Source organism: Meriones unguiculatus, chromosome 17 (assembly GCF_030254825.1).
Source record: "Meriones unguiculatus strain TT.TT164.6M chromosome 17, Bangor_MerUng_6.1, whole genome shotgun sequence".
Lineage (NCBI taxonomy): Eukaryota > Metazoa > Chordata > Mammalia > Rodentia > Muridae > Meriones > Meriones unguiculatus.
In genome coordinates this window covers 26,054,939-26,074,321 of record NC_083364.1, presented here as the reverse complement: position 1 = coordinate 26,074,321, position 19,383 = coordinate 26,054,939, and the positions used below count along the sequence as shown (strand labels likewise).

Sequence of the window (19,383 nt, the reverse complement as noted above, 5' to 3'; positions counted from 1 at the left end):
ATCTATAGCCACACACAGACATCACACTCAAGTCAGAGCACACCCCCCGCCCCCGCCCCCCACTTTATCAAGACCCAAACCTAGCACATCCTCCCACCCCAGCGGCCCGACGTCGCTCGCCCCCAGACTAGTGCGGGGCAGCCGGAGCCGGGAAGAACCCAGGAGCTCTCAGGTCCTCCTGGACCGCCGCGGGGGACGCCTGGGCACGCCGGGGGAGGCAGTGCCAGGGCCAGGCTAGACCGTGTGCGGAGAAGGCTGCGGGAGAAGGCCAAGGCTGCAGCCGGAGCCCCCCGCCCCCCACCAACACACACTCCGGGGACCCAGCTGACCGTCCTCGCGGCCCTCCCACCGGTTCGAGGGGCGTGTGGCACCGACTCGCGGGGGCCGGAGGCGACGCGGGCAGCGCCAGCGCGAGGGGCCGGGCTCGAGGGGCGCGGCGGCCGGAGTGTGCGCGTGCGCGTGCAGGCGTGGCGGCCCGGGTGGGGAGGGGGGAGGCAGGGAGGACGGGAGGGAGAGGGAGGGGAGGAAGGGGGAGAGGAGAAAGCAAGGAGGAGGGACCGGAGAGGGGAGGAGGGCGCCGGAGGGACCCGGGCGCTCGCAGGCAGGCCGGGCCCGCTCGCTGCGCCCTGCCCGGGCGGCTCCTCGCCCAGCCGGTCCTCGCCGCGCCTCCAGCTCGCCGGCCCGGCCGCCCGCGCCCTGCCCGCTCGCGCCCTGCCCGCCCCGCTGCTCGGCGCCGGGAGACATGAGCGCGGCTACGGCGCCCGAGCGCGGCTGGAAGAGCGAGAAAGTGGACGAGGCGCAGGCCCTGGCGCGGAGCTGCGCCGCGCGCCGGCCCGACTTCCAGCCGTGCGACGGGCTGTCCATCTGTGCCACGCACAGCCACGGCAAGTGCTTCAAGCTGCACTGGTGCTGTCACCTGGGATGGTGTCACTGTAAGTGGAGCCGCGTCGGCCTGCGGCCCGGCGCTGCCGGGACGGCGGGAGGAAACCCCGGGGGATCCTAGCTGCAGTCGCAAAACGGGAACCTCTCTGCCCGGGGGGAGCCTGGGTCTGGTTTTCTTGGCTTTGCCTTTGTACACTTGCTTAGAGGTGGCAGAGCGGCCAGAGCGAATGCCCGCCGCCGGCCCAGAAGCCTCTTCAGGGGTGGGGGTGGGCACGGACATGCCCCTTTCACTTTCTTGCCTTTTCTTTCCGGCTGGCTGCCGTGTAGCAGAAAGAGCCCGAAGAAGTCCCATTTGTTTATTGTATTTAGGCTGAGAAAGAACCCAAGTGTGAAGGATGGCTTCTAAGAAGTTCAAAGGAACAGTTTGGAGAGCAAAAACTCCTTAGACGCCCAGTTAGAGCATTTGACCCAAGCCAGGAGTCGTCTAGCCAGGGCCTTTCTATTTATCCTGCGAGTTTTTAAATAGGTTAAACTTAAGTAGCCATTTAATCAGAACTCCACAATTTGATTACTCCACAACATTTAGCTTAATCAGACTGACGAATCGTTTCTTTTTCGAAACATTCTAAAGTCTGTTTCCACATAACCTTAGATTAGGAGGCCTTGGAGTGCTTAAATCACATTTTCCAAGTGATCCCCAATCAAACTTATTTTTTCCTGTTATTTAGGAGGAAATGGCTTCACAAGGAGAGAGGCAATATGGAGCGAATCCTTGAGAATATTCGAATATTTTAGTTGAATTTATGAATTAGAGGATAGAAAACCCTCGCTTTCCCCTCACGATTCCAGGGACGGGGAGAACAGACATTGGTTTTGTCGGTGTTCCCTCTGATGGCCGGGCCGAACAGAATGTTCTTGCTTCTCTTCACAAGTGTGGCTTCCGAGTAGGAAGTCCCGTGCTGGGCACACAGGTGGGATGGATTTAATGGGAGTCCACCTCCGGCAGAAGTCCTCCTCATCCTGAGGGAGGTGGAGAGGGTAAGACTGCCCGGCCGTCGCCTTGCTTTCTGCTCTCTCCCTTCCAGGGAGAGCTGACACCTGGAAGCTTGCAGCCAGGCAGACTGATTTTTCACTTGGTTCTCACAGTAGTCGTCATTACAAGGGGACAAGCTTACTTTCTCTATTCCTTCTTCCATTCTTCCATGGACCTTTGAAAGCGTGTGTGTGTGTGTGTGTGTGTGTGTGTGTGTGTGTGTGTGTGCGCGCACATGTATATGAGCCATGACTCACCTCTGAACGTCAGGGGACAACTTTGTGGATTTGGGGGAATTCAGCCTAGGCTGCCAGGCGTATGAGGCGAATGCCATCAACCCACAGAGCCGTCTTGCCATCTCCCTTCTTACTATATCCTATACAACAGTCTAAGCCTTCTCAAATCACGGCTGTCTTGACTCTTCAGACATGCATATTTAACTATGCCACGAATTTCTTACACACGTGGCCATCTCTTCTCTGAATCCTTGGCTAGTCTCCAGTGAAGTAGGTTTTTCCGAAACAGCTTTGAAGTTCATGTCCGTTGCGTGGCTGAGTGGAGATGGCCACCATCTTCCACCGAGGCCATTGTCTGGTCCTGTTTCTGTCCTCCCCACAGTGCCCAGTACTCAGCTCTCCTGGTCATTTTGTTCTGAACACACAGGGTGTTAGCTGAGAAGTGCCGGCGTCCTGGGCTGACCAACGTGGACCAGGATGCTCCCTCTCATCCTTGAGGCTCCTCTCTGCCTTTGCGCAGCTGCATCATTTTTGCCACTTCTCACGCTTCACCACCCCAGGCTTGCTGCTGCCCCCTCAAACTAAGCTTGTTGTCTGCTGAAGCCACCGAGTGGGCCTTAACAACAGTGGCCGCTAACCTCAGCAGGCCCTTCTCACAGCCGTGTGTGTGGTTTTGGAGACAAGTCCTGACACCTTAGGGAGTTTTGCTGTTACCTTCTATTTTAGGTGAGTTAGTCTAAGTGGCTGTGGTTTTAGTCCTGGCTCTCGTGTGTGTGCATAGTTTTTGTATGTTTGCGTGAGTCTGTTATTACCCCCGTGTTCGTGTGATTTTGTCTGCAGCACACTTCTGCCTCTTCGCTTTAGTGATTGATAAAGAGGTTAACAGAAGGCCACAGAGCCCGGAAGCCTGAGGATGGACCTGCCCTGGACGCTGAGAGCACTTCACGAGGGAGCACGTGTGAGGGCCGCTCCACACTCACCCCGTTGCCTGAATGCGCTGTTACTTGCCTTGTGTTGTTTGTATCCCCGTGGATAAACGAGAACTTGGCCAGCTGACCTGCTGCAGCCTCACCAGCAGGGCTTTCTCGGCTGCCTCTTGATCTGTGCTCTCTCTCTACGCAGTCCTCTTAAAAAATAAATTAGCTGGAGCGCAGAGAAGTCAGGCCGGCTTCATGATTCTTGCTGTTTTCTTCTCTAAGAGACGAGGGCCTGGTGTTAAGTAATCCATATTTAGGAAAGGATTGCGATCAGGTATACTGATGTGGGTAGTTCTTAATGATTTCTTTGTGTGTGTGTGTGTGATGCCCATGCCTGTACATATGTGGTGTATCTGTGTGAAGTGAGGGTGTGTGTGGTGTGTGTTTGTGTACATATGGAGAGTGTCTCTTTGTGTGTGTGTATGGTGTCCTTACATATGTGTAATGTTTATGTCTGTACATATACGTGTGTTTGTGTGTGTGAGTCAGGGTGTGTTTGTGGCATCTGTTTGTGTGTGTACATACATGTGTGTATGTGTGAGTGCGTATGTGCGGTGACTCTGTATTTATGTCTGTATATACATGTGTGTTGGTGTGTGAGGGAGGGTGTGTGTGAGCCCTGGGTCGGAGCCTTTTCGCTGTGTGCAGACTGGCTGGTCTATGCGATTCTGGGGATTCTGAAGTGTCCACCTCCTGTCTCGTGCTAGGAGCACTATGGTAGCTGAGGCAGCCTTCCACGCTTGGCTTTTATGTGGGGTCTGCAGATTTGAACTTGGGTCTTCTCACTTGCGTGGCAAGAGCTTTGCTCCCTGAGACATCTCCACAGACCTTCATCCATTCTTTTCAGCCTGTGCTTCCTGCACTGGCACTGGTTCAGGCTCTCGCTCGTGAGCAGCTGCGGCACTCGGAGTTGCCAGGTGCTCTATTTCTGTCTCCCTCGCTTGGTTGGGTATCAGCTCCTACTAACATTTTACCAAAATACATTTTTTTTTTCCTTGAGTAGAAACAGTTGACGTGTTTGAGAACCTTATTTCTGGCAAGGTTCTTTTAATCTGTTGTGTGTATCTTACAGCTTTTCTCTTCTTGAGATGTTATAGAAATGGAATGCAGATACGAACACAGCTTCGTCCACCCTTTAAACAGAGTCAAAGGCCATTGTCTATTCTGTGTTTGTTTTTGTGATTCCTTTAACATCACACATGATATAGTTTGTTCACGGAAGCTGAGGATGCAAAAAGGGGAGATATTCCATCATATGTAAGAGAGAGATATTCAGAACAATTAAGCAAGTTCAGTGTGTATGATGGATATTAAACCATGGAGTTCATAACCATATAAACTAGAAAAAGCAGAAAATCTGTACATGTTTACAGAAGGCATGTAAAATATATACTCATGGGTGATTCAGGCATAATGAGTGTGTTTGGACAGTGACTAGTTTTTGAGGAATAAACTAGGACTCTTAATGTGTTACTGAACGTTTTCCTGGTAAGAATGATATTGAGTTAGATGAATGAATGGATGAGTGAATGAATGAAGAAGGTTTCTAAGAAGTGTATTTGAGAGAAAAAGAAAAAGAGATCTGGCTTGGCCACAGAAGGGAGATGGGAGTAAGCCGTATGCAGGTATTTGAAGGTAGACTTCTGTCCTTGAGAAGACAGGTCTTTAGAAGGAAGAAGAAATCAGAGGTGGAGATAGGTGGGTGAGGTGGAGGGGTGTGTGAGGTGACATTTATGAGTGTGAGTAGACTTGGGGGAGGGGAAAGAGTAGGAAGGTTATTAAGAGCAACTTACAAGCTTCCAACCTTTACAGCTGGCATGAATGGAGATCAGGTGAGAATGGGAGGATGGTCATGAAGCCAGGTTTGGATTTGTTGAGTTTATGCTGTTTTAGTCATCATACGATAACACCAGTCAGCAGATACACACCGGGTCTAGGACTCGATAACGCTGGTCAGCAGTCAGAGGTTCTAGAACTCGGTAACACCAGCCAGCAGTCACACAGAGGGTTCTAGACCTCAACAACGCCAGTCAGCAGATACAGGGTCTAGAACTCGATAAGACTGGTAAGCAGTCACACAGAGGGTTCTAGCACTCGACAACACCAGTAAGCAGTCCCACAGGGTTCTAGAACTCAGAAGGGAGGTTTGGGCTTGAAATAGGATGGACGTTTTCTGTTTACTTACAGGTTGCAGTTGGAGCCATGGCGAGGAGTGATGATACCAAGAACAAGAAGACAGAGCAAGGCAGAAAGAAAATCCTCAGGCTTTCTCGTTAGATTAGTGTTGAAAGTCAGTGCACGAGGGCAAACTGCCAGAGAATCTGAGGTGACTGGAGAAGAAAAATCTTCATAGAGTGCGGGAGGGGCCAAGGGCAGTGAATCCTGGAAGAAGGAACCCTAAGATGAAACTGATATTCGTTAGGTTGTTCCTCAGATATAGCTAACTACACTTGTGATCTCTCTCTCTTTTTTTATGTAGAAGATGAAAGTTTAGTGTCGGAATTGTTACTTCAGGAATATACTGAAGTATGAGTGACAGCAATTTAAGATGGATTCTTCAAGGTAAAAAGACAATAGAGTCCCAGGAGCTAAGCATTAGGACACAGAGGTGATTGCTCATATTGGTTCTGTGATTCCTTTGTGATAGACTAAACTGACTGTGCTGAACATTGTGGCCATTTTAAAGTTGACAGAGGCATAGTGAAATCAGCTAACTTCCCCAAGGCGTGTAGCTAGTCAGGAATAGAGCTTATATCAGGATCCAGGTATGCCTGATGCTGGAACCTTAACTCAGAACCAAAAGAGAGAAATTTAAAGTAAATGAGCAGAACCAACAGCTCTTAGGTCTGCTAGAGCCAGCGATGGAGAAAGTGTTTTAGACACGGGCAAGTGTCATTTACAGGAATGGAATCCAGAAGCACGAGAGCTGTGAAGAAGTCACTGGGTATGGAAAATAAAATGGAAGCAAAGGATTATGAAAGAGAAAGTGACGAGGAAGTGACAGGCGGGGTTGAGTGGGTGTTCGTGGCGTGATGTAGGTGCCACCAGCAGAACTGAGAGTTGCCTTCATAAAGTCACACAATAGATGAGCCTGATTCCCTGCAGAACGGGTCTCAGAAGACGTCTGTTCCTTTCAGGTTGAAAGCAGTCAGAGTGGGACGTGATGTCATCTGAGATGATATTAGCATATCTAAAAGAGGGTCTTGGTGAAGGTGGAAGGATGAAGACTGGAAGTGCTTTTTAGGACCGGTTCAGGGAGGCGGTCTAAAGGCCAGGAAGCCTTGTCTTCTGGCAAGGCTGCCTGAAGCACTTGGGTACAATTCAATTCCTGCGTAAACAGAGACAAAGAGCTGATTAGAGAATTCAGTTGTCAGAACTTCAGGACTAGTGTAAGTTGCTGGTAAGTCAGCATTGCAGTTTTTGTTATTCTAGTGTTCTCTTTCCCCGCTTCCGCGCCACTAATTCGAGGGACTCTCCTGTAATCACTTTCTCGTGCCCCACAGTACCCAGCTGCTCCTCCTAAAGGATCACTACACCCGTAAGTGTAGCCACAGGGAATATATTCAAGAAGGTGATGGTGAACCACAGCCAGGGGAGAAGAGGGTAGAACAGCCCTTATAAGACTGAATGTCCCGACCTTGACTGCCGGTTGAAGAGGAAAGCACAGGCCTCAAGGGGAGATGGGCTGAGTGAGTCTATTTGGAGTAGTCAGAGCTGGAGAAAGCTGTTGGGTGACCTTACATCACACGTGTGCTCAGGAATGGGTTGGCCTCACCAGTAACAAAACAGAATGCTCGTCTACACGTGCTGAAATCCCTGTGTGTGAGTCTCTGTGTTAACTCACCCACTGCAAACAGTGAAAACTGAGCAATGCTAGGAATGGCACTGTAAAATCGGATACCATGTCCAGTTAGAACAGACATGGGTTCTTCATGAGGGCCTAGGACACGTCTGTTCTGAGCAGGTTTATCATCTGTTGCTGTGATAGATACCCTGGCAAAAGTGTGGTCGTTTGAATGAGATGTCACCTGTCTCAGGCATTGAATACTTGGTCCCCAGTTCTTGCTGGTGGCTGTTTGGGGAGGATTAGGGGTGGCCTTGCTGGAGGAATTATGTTATCGGGGACTTTGAGGTTTCAAAAGACACTTGCCATTTTGAGTTCGCTCTCCCTGCTTTCTGTTTGTGGTTTGAGACAGGATCTCTGAGCTGTTCCTGCCATCACGCCTTTCCTCAACCATCTTCGACTCTAACCTTCTGGAACCGTATGCTCAACTGAATGCTTTATTTAATAAGTTGCCTTGGTAATGGGGCTTGATCACAGCAACTAATAGAAAGTAACTAATACAAAAAGCAAGGAAACACAGGAAGAATGAATTTTAGCTCACAGCTCAAGATGTAGTCCAAGGACGTCAAAGAAGCAGGGGTGAGGACAGATGTTCATGCTACATCTAAAATAATAAGAAGAGAGCAATGGATGTATGTTGTGTTCATCTCTCTTTCTCACTTTTTTTATACAGTCCAGAATCTACTGTCCAAACAGTGATCCTACTCACAGTTAAAATGAGTCTTTCCACATCAGTTAATATAACCAAAATAATCCCCAATGGGCATGCCCAGAGGTCCATCTCCCAGATGATGCTAGATTCTGCCAAGTTGAAAATTAACCACCACACAGTTCCAAGTATGCATTCTCTCCCATGGGCCTTTAATTCAATCACAGTGTGGTTGGTTGCTCCACAACAGCCATGCCATTATTGTATAAGTGGGCGCATCTTGCCTGGCAGGTCAGCATGTTATTACATCGGTTTCACAACTGGGTAAGACCACCAATGTCTTTTCTCTGCCAGCAACCTACAGAGACCCTCCTGGCCTGATGAAAGCTAGCTAGCAGGAATGAAGCTTCCATCTTATTTCTAGTGTGATTCTTCTATGTCCTTACCAAGATGTGTGCTGTCTTCAGCAATATGGTCCCACCATCAAGTTCTTTTTGACAGCTAAGATCATTGGCAATAACTTGAATTGTTTTGGGGACCTATTGGGTCTCCATGACAAATACTCTCCAGAGAACTGTCTTACACCTGGCACTGATAACTTGTGACTTTTGGGAGAAGCATTATCTACCCATGCTGCTACCTCCATTCAAACTGTTTTTTTTTTGTTTTGTTTTGTTTTTTTTTTTTTTTTAGTTGCAACTTTTATTTTTGTTTTAAACACGCTCTCACTATAGAGCTATGGCTGTCCTGGAACTTGCAATGTGGAACAGGCTGGCCTCAAACTCACCACATCTGGCTTTAAATTATATTGTGAAGTTAGTTTACAAGGTAGGTTTGTATGTGAGTTTCTCACACATCCTTAGTTTTGGCTAGCTCTCCCAGCCTCTCTTCTTTCCCATGCTCCCATGCTTATACCCACTTAATTATTTCATATCTCCATGTGCCTTCCCAGACCTTCAGAAGTGTCCCACTGGGCACTCTCTCCTAAGGCCTCTTTCCCTAGCTCCCAACAGGGGTCTCTTTCTAGCTTCCTGGCTTCTGAGGTCACTCCAAGGTAAACACACAAAGCTAAAATCTGAAAGCTGAGATCGGCGTACGTGTGAAAGCGTGGAGTTTGTCTTTCTGGGCTGTGTTACCTCACTCGGTGTAATTTTTTCAGCTCCGTCCACCCTCCTGCAAATTCATAATTTGGTTCTGTGTACCACATTTTTATGATCCATTCAGCAGTTGGGGACACCTAGCTTGGTTTCATGTCAAAGCTATTTTGAGCAGAGCAGCACTGAACATGACGGGCAAGTGTCTCTCCAGTAGGAAGTGGACTCCTTTAGGCAAGTTCTCGGGGCTTGTATAGCTGAGTCATACGGGATCCTATTTTTAGCTTTTGAGAAACGTCCACACTGATTTCCATAGTGGCTACACAGTTTACACTTCTGCCAACAGTGAATAAGGATTTCCCTTCTCCACATCCTTTCCAGCATTTGTTATCATTTGACTTCTTTTTTCAATCTTAAAGCATTTTTAGCACATACATGAATGCGTATTTGCATAATTCTCACCTCTTCCTCTCCCAACTCCAACTCCTGTCGTGTCCCTCACTCTGTCTCAAATTAATCGTCTCTTCTGTAATTACACACACCCAAACCCAAACCAACTGACCAAACAAACAAACAAACAAAAAAACCCCGCAAATCTACTGAGTCCATTTAGTGCTGTTCTCATGGGATGACCAGTGGGGTTGGATAATTTTGTAAGTGGCTTACACCTGAAGAAGATAGAGCCTTCTTGTCTCAGAAGCCATTGCTTGTAGCTCCTCATCTGTGGGTGAGGCCTCATGAACTTCCGCTCTCTGCACAGGCATATTGACTGGTCTGTTATCATGTGGATCTTGTTTAGGAAACCGTATTGTTGAGATTTCAAGTGTGCAGAATCCCTGCCATGTCTACGAAACACTACATAGCCTCCGCTCTCCTGGTCCTCTGGCTCTTACAACTTACCCGCCTCATCTTCTGGGATGTCCTTGAGCCTTAAGGGTAGGGCTTGCGTTGTAGATGGTCTACAGAGTACCCCACTGCCACTTACTCGCTACATTTTGACCAGGGTGTATTTCTGTAATGGTCTCTGTCCACTGCAAAAACAAGTTTCTTTGAAGAGGGGTGGGATGTATGGTTATCTGTGGTAGAAGAAAAAGTGCTTATCATACAGCCATAAATCCTATTGGTTTATGAAAATGAGAGCAGCAGATTCACCTCTGGGGTTTGTATCATCTACAGCAGTGGCTAGGTGGGTAGGTTTTCAGTCCTGGGCATGAATTACCTGCTGTTGAGCAGCCTGTAAGTCCAGTTAGTCAGCTGTTAGTCACCTACTCCCAAGATAAATGTGCCATTATTGCACCAGAGAAGTGACCACGGCTAAGCAAGGATCTGTAGAGTAGAATGTCAGCTCTTCGGTTGTACCCCAAGAAGTGGTATAGCTGGGTCAAATGGTAGATCTGCTTTGAGCTTTTTGAGAACTCTGCAGGCTGATGTCCATAGTGGTTTCTCCAGTTTCCAATCTCACCAACAGCGAGCGAGGTTTCCTCCTTTCCCTCATTCTTGTTAACATTTGCTGTTGTTTTCTTGATCTTAGCCATTCTGACTAGGGTAAGATGCACTCTCAAAGTAGTTTTAATTCCCATTTCTCTAATTGCTAACGATATAGGACACTTTTTAAGGCAGGGCCGTCTGGATGAGTCTGGAGCCCACCACTGAAGACTGGTGGATTAAAACAGTGGGTACACAACCAACGATGGTTCCCTTCTTCATGGGATATCAGGAGCCAGAAGTTCAGAAGTAAGGGTAGGAGCTCATGAGGCTTTCCCCATCCTCGAGTGATTGTTGGCAGGGTCAGTCTTGTGTGTGCCATGTGTGGGTAACTGCTGTGGTGAGTTCATAATTGCAGTGGCTGTGCCATGCCTACAGAATGGCATTTAACAGCCTTTTCCCTATCATCTGACTCTTCCAGGCTTCCTGCCTCCTCTTCCACAGTGTTCCCTGAGCTTTAGAGAGGGTTGCTGTTGTGCAGAAACGTCAAGCCGGACTTCCGCCATCTTCATGAGTTCAGCAGTGCCCATATGCAAAAGATCATGACAGCTGGCCTTGTTGACTGTTGGCCTTTTGTCATGGAAGGAGGGATGGGGAGATCAAGAAGTCTGTCAGTATCCAGACCCTCCTTCCAACCAGTTGTATGCAGTTTCTCCCTACTTATATGCAGTCTTGGGAAGGACTGGGGATGCAGACAGCGTCTATCTGTGTGTAGCCCTGTCAGTGTGGCTGCTGTCAAGGCCATGACTCCTCACTATGCTCCATAAGGAACCCTAACAAATGTGTGGGTTCTTCACAGTGAACTGTGGTGGAATCTGAACTTCATTTGTCACTGGGACCTTAGGAGGCAGATTTTATTTATGTTTCCCCTAGGGAAGGACTTGTAATAATAATGTCTTAAGGCTAGTCCATCAGCCATCTGTTAAAAACTTCACTGAAACTTTTTTCTTTTATTGAAAATAGTTTTTTTTCATTGAATATATTCTGACTACAGTTTCTCTTCCTTCTACTCCTCCCAGTTCTTTCCCATCCTCCCTCCCTCCAAATCCCCTCCCCCTTTCTGTCTCATTAAGGGATAATAATAAAATAAAACATAATGAGATAAAACAAAAACAAATCAATTGGAATAGGACAAAGCACACAGAAGAAAGAGAGCCCAAGAAAAGACACAATTAAAAAATATAGATGCAGAGACACACTCATTCACACACGCAGGAATCCCATAAAAACAAAACTGGAAACTATAATATATATGCAAAACCTATATGTTGTTTTTAAAACAAAACATCAATTATTTGGATTTACCAATGGTGACTCAGGAGCTAGATGCTGGGGTGAAAACCTGCTATCTCAGAGAGGCAGAGAAAGCACCCACCTGACCTTCCTACTCAGCTCACGTCCCAGAAGGAAAAAGCTCTCTCTCCTCCACACCATCTTAAATGTCCTTGAACTCAATGCCCCTCCTTTCTACTTCCTGTGTATCTCTCTGTCTGCCCTCTGGACTTCCTCTCACTCTCTATGGTTTTTAGCCATGTTCACTTCCTGTCTATCTGTTTGCTTGCTCTGCTTCTTGACCTAGGGATAATTTTATATAATCCTGTTTACAGAAAGCTCTTGGATTAAACGTATGTGCTAGGGCTGAGCCACACCAAAAATACTTGTCTACAGTAAACAGAAAGCTCTAGGATTAAAGACTGAGCCATACCACAATTAGAAACAGGTTTTTACAGTTCACAATCTCAGGGTTCACCATGGGGTCAAGTATCCTGCAAGACCTATAGGGTGATAATAAACAAACAAACAAACAAATATAGAAAAAGGAACCCTGATATGACATTATGAGAAAAGGATCCTTCAAAGGTACCTTTGAGCCCATTTTCTGTTGACCACCCACTGCTGGGCATGCAGCCTGCCCTTCAGAGCAGTTTGTTTCCCCAGTGAGACCCCCTTGGAGGAAACTAATTTTTTGTTTGGAAGTGGTTGCCAACTGAGGATGGTTTGGGGATTGGGGATGAGGGCATGTGTCCACTTCTTTCAACTCTGGAGTCTTATCTGTGCAGACCCCTGTGCATGCTGCCGCAGTCTTTGCATGAGTTCATACGTGCATCAGTCCTGCTGGGCATAGATGGCCTTGGTGTCCTCTATCCCCTCTGGCTCTGAAACCCCTTCTTTCCACTTACCAAGAGTTCCCTGAGCTCTAGGGGAGGGATTGAAGGATACGTCCCTCTGAGGGCTGAACATTCAGAGGTCTCTGACTCTCTGCACAATGACTGGCTCTTTGTTCCCATCTACTGTAGGAGGTCACCTCTCTGATGATGACTGGATAAGGCCTTGGTTGTATTTGGTTCTTTTGGGTCTGGCTTACCCCTCTCAGGATGATTTTTTTTTCTAGTTCCATCCATTTACTTACAAATATCATTGGTTTTATGTTATTTTATTTCTTATTTTTAAATTATTTTTATTAATTACAGTTTATTTACTGATCATTCCACTGATAAGGAAGGTCCTTCTCCCCTTCCTTCTGATCCTAGTCTATCAGGTCTCATCAGGAGTGGTTGCATTGTCTCCCTCTGTGGCCTGGTAAGCCCCCCCCCCCCCCCAGGGGAAGGTGATCAAAGAGCTGGCCAATCAGTTCCTGTCAGAGACAATTCTTGTCCCCATTAGTATGGAACCCACTTGGATACTGAGCTGCCATGGGCTACCTCTGTGCAGGGGTTCTAGGTTATCTCCATGAGTGGTCCTTGGCTGGAAAATCAGTCTCAGAAAAAAACCCTGTGCCCAGACTTTTTGGATCTGTTGCTCTCCTTGTGGAACACCTGTCCTCTCCAGGTCTTAGTATCTCTCACTTCTTTTATAACATTCCCTGCACTCTGACCAAAGTTTGACTATGAGTCAGCATCTGCCTCAATACCCTGCTGGGTAGAGCCTTTCAGAGGGCCTCTGTGGCAGGCTCCTGTCCTGTTCCATGTTTTCTCCCTCCTCTGATGTCCATCCTCTGTGCCTTTCTGAATGAAGATTGAACATCTTAGCCACATTCCTCCTTCTTGCTTAGCTTCTTTAGGTGTACAGATTTTCATATGATTTTCCTATATTATATGTCTAATATCCACTTATAAGTGAGTATATACCACATGTGTCTTTCTGCTTCTGGAACTCAGGATGATCTTTTCCAGTACCCACTATTTACCTGCAAATTTCATGATTTCCTTGGTTTTCATTGCTGAGTAATATTCCATTGTGTAGATGTACCACAGTTTCTGTATCCATTCATCAAGTGAGGGGCATCTGGGTTGTTTCCAGGTTCTGGCTATTACAAATAAAGCTGCTACAAACATGGTTGAGCGAATGTCCTTGTTGTATACTTGAGTGTCTTTTGAATATATGCCTAGGAGTGGTATGGCTGGATCTTGAGGAAGCGCTATTCCTAATTGTCAGAGAAAGTACCAGAAGGATTTCCAGAGTGGTTGCATAAGTTTACACTCCCACCAGCAATGGAGGAAGTTTCCCCTTTCTCCACAACCTCTCCAGCATGTGTTGTCATTTGAGTTTTTGATCTTAGCCATTCTCATGGGTGTAATGTGAAATCTCAGGGTTGTTTTGATTTGCATTCTAGGTTTTAATAAATCACAAAATGCAAGCAAGTTTAAGGCAGCTATAATATCTGGGAGAATATTAATACACAGTCATTCTGATATTTGAGAATAATAAAAAATAATTTCCATCAGCAGTGAAATAGAGTTCCCCTTTCTCCACATCCTTTCCAGCATGTGTTGTCTCTTGAATTTTTCATTTTAGCCATTCTGATGGGTATAAGGTGAAGTCTCAGGGCTGTTGTGATTTGCATTTCCCTGATGGCTAAGGCTGTTGAACATTTCTTTTAAGTGTTTTTCTGTCATTCGACATTCCTCTATTGAGAATTCTCTGTTTAGCTCTGTACCCCATTTTTCATTTGGATCACCTCCCCTCTGATCAGGTCTGCCTTTGTAGATATTTGGATATTTTCCCTTGGAGCTTTTGAATATTTTTCTTTGTTCTGTATATTTAGTGTTTTAGTTATTATGTGGCAAGGGGACTTTATTTTCTGCTCCAATCTATTTGGTGTTCTGTAAGCTTCTTGTACCTTAATAGGTACCTTCCTTAGGTCAAGAAAATTGTCTTTTATGATTTTGTTAAAATTTTTTTCTGTGCCTTTGACCTGCATTTCTTCTCTTACCTCTACTCCTATTATTCAGATTTATTCTTTTTTCTTATTTCTTTCCCAGTATGTTTGTCGACGGTAGATAGGAACGGTATTGATTTTTGGTATGTTAATGCTCTGTTCTGTATCCTGCTCTTTGCTGAAAGCATTTATCCACTCAAAGAATTTTCTGATTGTGTCTTCAGTGTTTCTTATATGTGGAATCATATCAGCAGGGAACAAGGGAGCTTCCTCTGTGTCTCCTCATGCTTTCTTCTTCTGTCTTCGTGATCTAGCTAAGACTCTACTCACCATGTTGACCAGGAACGGGGAAAATGAACACCCTTGTCTTGTTCCTGGCCTGAGATGTTTTGAAGTTTTGTTTTTTTTTTTTCCATTTAGCACAGTTTTAGTGATAGGTTTCACATGCAGCCGTTATTACATTGAGGTATGCTCCCTCCATGCACAGTCTCTCCAAGGCTTTCATCAGAAGAAATGTTTAATTTTGTCAGATCTGTCTTTGAGTCTATTTATGTGATGGATTACATATGTTGAAACATCCCTGTATCTCTGGAAGGAAGCCTACTTGATAAGGCTTGATAAGTGAGTGATCTTTTTTTCTCATTTTGAATTCATCCTGAAAGTATTTTATTGAGAATTTTTGCATCTATATTCATCCGGGAGACTGTTCTACAGTTTGGGGCTTTTGGCTGCCTTTATGTGGTTTTGGTATGGGGGCCATACTGACTTTGTAGCGGGATTTAGAAGTGCTCTTATCTTCCTTATTTTGTGGATCCATTTAAAAATTATTGGTGTTAGTTACTTGCAGATCTGGTTGAGTTCTTTAGTCAGTTCATCTGATCCGGGATTTTCTTAGTTGGTCTTATTACTGATTCATGCTTGCTGCTTGATATAGATATGTTTAGGTTATTTTTCTCACTTTTGTTCAATTTGATGGCCCAGAAGTATCTTAAAAAGTCATCTATTTTTCCAGTTTGGTAGAAAATAGCTTTTAAAAGCATGCCTTGGTTTTCTGAATTTACTTGGCACACATTGTAATGCCCCCCCCCTTAATCTCTAATTTTATTAATTTTGGTCCCTTATTTCATATCATTTGCTAAGGATCTGTGGGTCTTGCCTCTCCTTACAAAGAACGAACTCTTCATGTCATTGATTTTTTTCTTTTTCTCATTTCAAGTTTGTTGAATTTTGCCCTACTCCTAATTATCTCTTTTCTTCTATTATTTTTTGGGATCATTTGTTCTCATTTTTTTCAACATAATATTTTTCCATCATTAGTTATGTGAGAACATGTCATTAATTCAATGTGGGGTGCGCGCTCACGTGTATGTATGTGTGTGTGTATGTGTGTGTGTGTATGTGTCTTGTTTTTCAGCAAAACCAACCATATTAAGGCAAGTCATAAAATATGTTGGTTTTGTAGCTTTGTTGGATATAGTGCTTCGCTCAAATGTTCCCAAAAATAGTTTTCTCTGTATGGTTACCAGCTACACTCATTCATTTCTGATTCTGACCAAATTTTGGACTTGCGTTTTTAGTTAAACTTTTGTTTGGAGGTAGCGATACTTTCACAGGGGGTCAGGAGATAATACAGAGACTCCTGCTGTCCCTTTACCCACAGATTGACATTGGTGCAATCAAGGAAAAGAACATTTCCATTCTAGCTCACCATACCTTTGTGAAGTGTTGTTGTGCCCCTCACTCAGTAATATAAACACATCATCTGAATACCAAGGAATCACTGAAGTCATTTCTCACTGCAGCGTGAAGCTGTGTTTTAGAGTTACTGAATATTTCATACCGAGCTTGTAAAATTAAAGCTGGGCCTTTGATGCTTATCTTGATATCTTTTTAAAGATATGTGTGATCAGTTTAGTTCCTGCATTTAATTTTTGGTTTATTTTTAACAAAGTCATGTATGAGCTTCCACAAAATGTTCTCTGTTTTCAGTTTTGTCTGGATAAGTGTAACGGTGATTTTGTTTGCTATTGTCACTTAACGCATTGCCCTCAGAATGTAATTTAAGGGTCAAGTTAAAATCTCAAAATGTCCTGTTAATGACAGGTGGAGACGCAAATTCAGAAGTTGTGACCCATGAGCTAGACGCACAGTGGGCACGCGTCAAGTAACTGAACTCAGGCAACATTGTGTGTAATTACTTGATTAAATAGCGCACATTTAGATCTGTCCCAGCATTTGCGTCTTGTTTTTTCAGCAAAACCAGCCGTATTAAGGACAGTCATAACAGAGGTTGGTTTGGTAGCTTTGCCATCTCTTGGGTACAGTTGCCTGGAGTGTGATTTTTAACCTCACATTCATCTGTAATAGAAATATATCCACTAGTGTGTTTCTTTTCCAATGCCCAGAGAGGACGTTGGAAAGAGAGAGGTCGCTGGCTTCAGTGTTCTCTCTAGCGCACGCGGCAGGGGTCAGCTGTGGCAGGACCTGTTGTGGACCCTTCGCCACTTCAGTGAGGGACCTCAGCATCTGTTTACATAAAAAGGAAAGTTAGGAAAGCCATGAACACCGCTCTTGTGTGGAGATGGAGAGATCAAATCACTGATCATAGTGTTTGGTAAATAAAATGAGTAGAAATCTCTCTGGAACGTGTATGTATGTGTGTGTGTGTGGTGTGCATGAGCATAGATGTGTGTGCATGTGTATGCATGCATGATGGTGTGTGTATGTGCATTCGCATGTATGTGCATGTGCATTCGTGTGTGTGTTCGAGAGAGTTCATGTGTGCCTGTGCATGGGTTGTTGACGAGACAGAATAAGAGAGAGTTGACTTTCCTGAAAGGCATATGTATTGTTTTCCAGTATGGCGTTCGGGTCGGGGGTCAGCACTGATGCAGTGTGAAGGCATCTTAGGGGCAGGACTCCAGCCATAACATGACTTGCGCTATCTGGGGGCACATGGGTAATCGGGTGAGAAGGACCGAGCTCTGGGAAGAACATACACAAGACATGGTTGCCTTTTTACATATTTTTGCATCTAATGTAGCTAAAAGTAATCGACCTAAGTGTGTGGAATGCTGGCCTCTAACCAGGACCTTCTACCTGTTTCAGAAAGGAGACCACCCAGAGCAGCCACTAGACAGGGAACTAGGTGTGAGGTAACCAGGAAAGGCTGGAGTTGTCTCTCGGTAGCTGTGATGTGCTAAACCACAAGCTGGTCATGCAAACATGAGAACAAACATAGCAGAGCCCTGTGAACGTGGAGCAGACCCTGCCAAGGGTGGGGACCAGGCGCGGGCAAGGTCAGCACAACTAGAAGTGTTGGCCTGGGCTGACAGTCATCATGGCATGTCAGGGGTGGAGAGAGGGGGCTTCCTAGGACCCTAGCTAGGGGCAGCCAGGGAATGAAGAAAGGACAGGTGCACAGATTACAGTGCGTGAGCCTGGGATCCGATAGGCTTCCTCTGTCTATGGCTATTTAGAGCCTCAGAGTGGGTTTTTGTGCAGCACGCGGGAGGGGTTAGCTCGCTGGCTAGGAGGTTTCTTTAGAAGGAAGCCACAGCTGCTCGTCTTTGCGCACATGACCAGTCAGTTGTTCATAAACAGGCTTGCTTGTACTCCTGGGGGAAGTGTTGCCATTCCTCTTGAGCTGGGGCCGTATGGGCAACAGCTTTGCCACTTTGTTCCGTGGGTCATGGCCATGCCCAGGTCACAATACATGTTCCCTCCGGACATTCCTCCCTCAGGGCTTCCCCCACCCCTGCAGGCTTCAGAGCACACCAGCTCCCCGAACTGAATGGACAGAGCGCAAACATCTCCCTGGTTTGGCCAAGATGGCGCTTGTCGAGCACGTGGGCCCTCTGTTGGCTCAACTTGTGAAGTGCCCAAAGAATTAACCAATCTCATTAGAAATGGCTCTGTCCGCTTCCTTCCTCAAGCCCTGCTTGACATCCTCCACTGCCAGCTAAACAATTTCCCTGCTCTCATAGAGCCCGCCTGGAGCTTCACCCAACTCTCTAGAGTTGTTTTCTGCCATAAATCTTTCATCTTCCTTCTTTCTGTAAGAATAAAAATCCTCTAAATCTCACCCTTCAGCCTTCGATTTCATGAGATGAGGACCTAGAACCACTAGCAACTTGAGTTCCACACACTCAAGGACACTCTCTTTGCCCATTTCAGTACTGGACAGAATTTACTGCAGAGTATGTTAATTTATGTTAATCTTAGTCTCAAGCACTTCCTGATAGCTGTTTTTTTTTTCTTTTTAAATGACAGAAGTTGTCAAAATCGGTGCAAGTGACCGGCTTGACTGCTAGATTGATAGCTGTCAGATGTGGCCCAGGCACAGCCAAAGAGGCATCTGCCCCAGGAGGCAGGGATGGGGGGGTGGGGGCCGGACTAGAGTGTTACTGTCATTTTTCACAGTCCCTGAGTCTGGCAAGGCTGCCAGGACCGTTCGTTCGTACGTGAAGTCCCATCGGAGTCAGTAACAACTGTTGTTTTTGCAGAAGGTGTAGGAACTGTCAATCAAGCGCTCCCATTCTGATCTCGCTAACTTCCAGTGCCCAGCAACTGCTCAGCGAAAATTGGGTGTCATCTGTAAACACCCTGACGAGACTGCGCTCCAGTTACGGGAGCCCCAGGGAGACTCCGCTAAAGCCACACAGACCTCGGCTGCTGTCACGGCTGCTGCATCTGTCCCCAAGTTGATAAACACTACCTTAGGGGTTTCTGCTTTGGCCAGTCTCCCTGCAGGCGCCCTGCTGTGGCTCTGGAAGGTCCCAGGCCTCCACAACCTTTGATGACGCTACCCCTCCCTCGGTCTCTCCTTACATCTCACTTCAGCCCAGAAGGAGCACCTGCCTGCCCACCCACGGCCCCAGGGACCAGTGGGCTCTGCACTGGTTCCGAGTAGGATGACTAAGCAAAATGTTGGGGCCATGCATACGCATGCCCGGCTAGCTCAGCAGCCACCGGCTAAGGCTCCTCAGGTTAATCCAAGAGGCCTGTGCTGTGCTCTGCCCTCT

The 19,383-nt window shown here is 46.4% G+C and overlaps 1 protein-coding gene across 1 annotated transcript in view; it reads left to right on the top strand.

The window, feature by feature from the left end:
- Window positions 1-560: 560 nt before the first annotated feature.
- The window catches only part of C17H3orf70 (chromosome 17 C3orf70 homolog), a 42,594-nt gene continuing 23,771 nt past the window's right edge, over window positions 561-19,383 (top strand). The window contains exon 1 of the mRNA XM_021658472.2: window positions 561-932. Within this exon, the coding sequence (XP_021514147.1) occupies window positions 743-932 (190 nt within the window). The 5' untranslated portion in view covers window positions 561-742. The remainder of the gene's footprint in view (window positions 933-19,383) is intronic.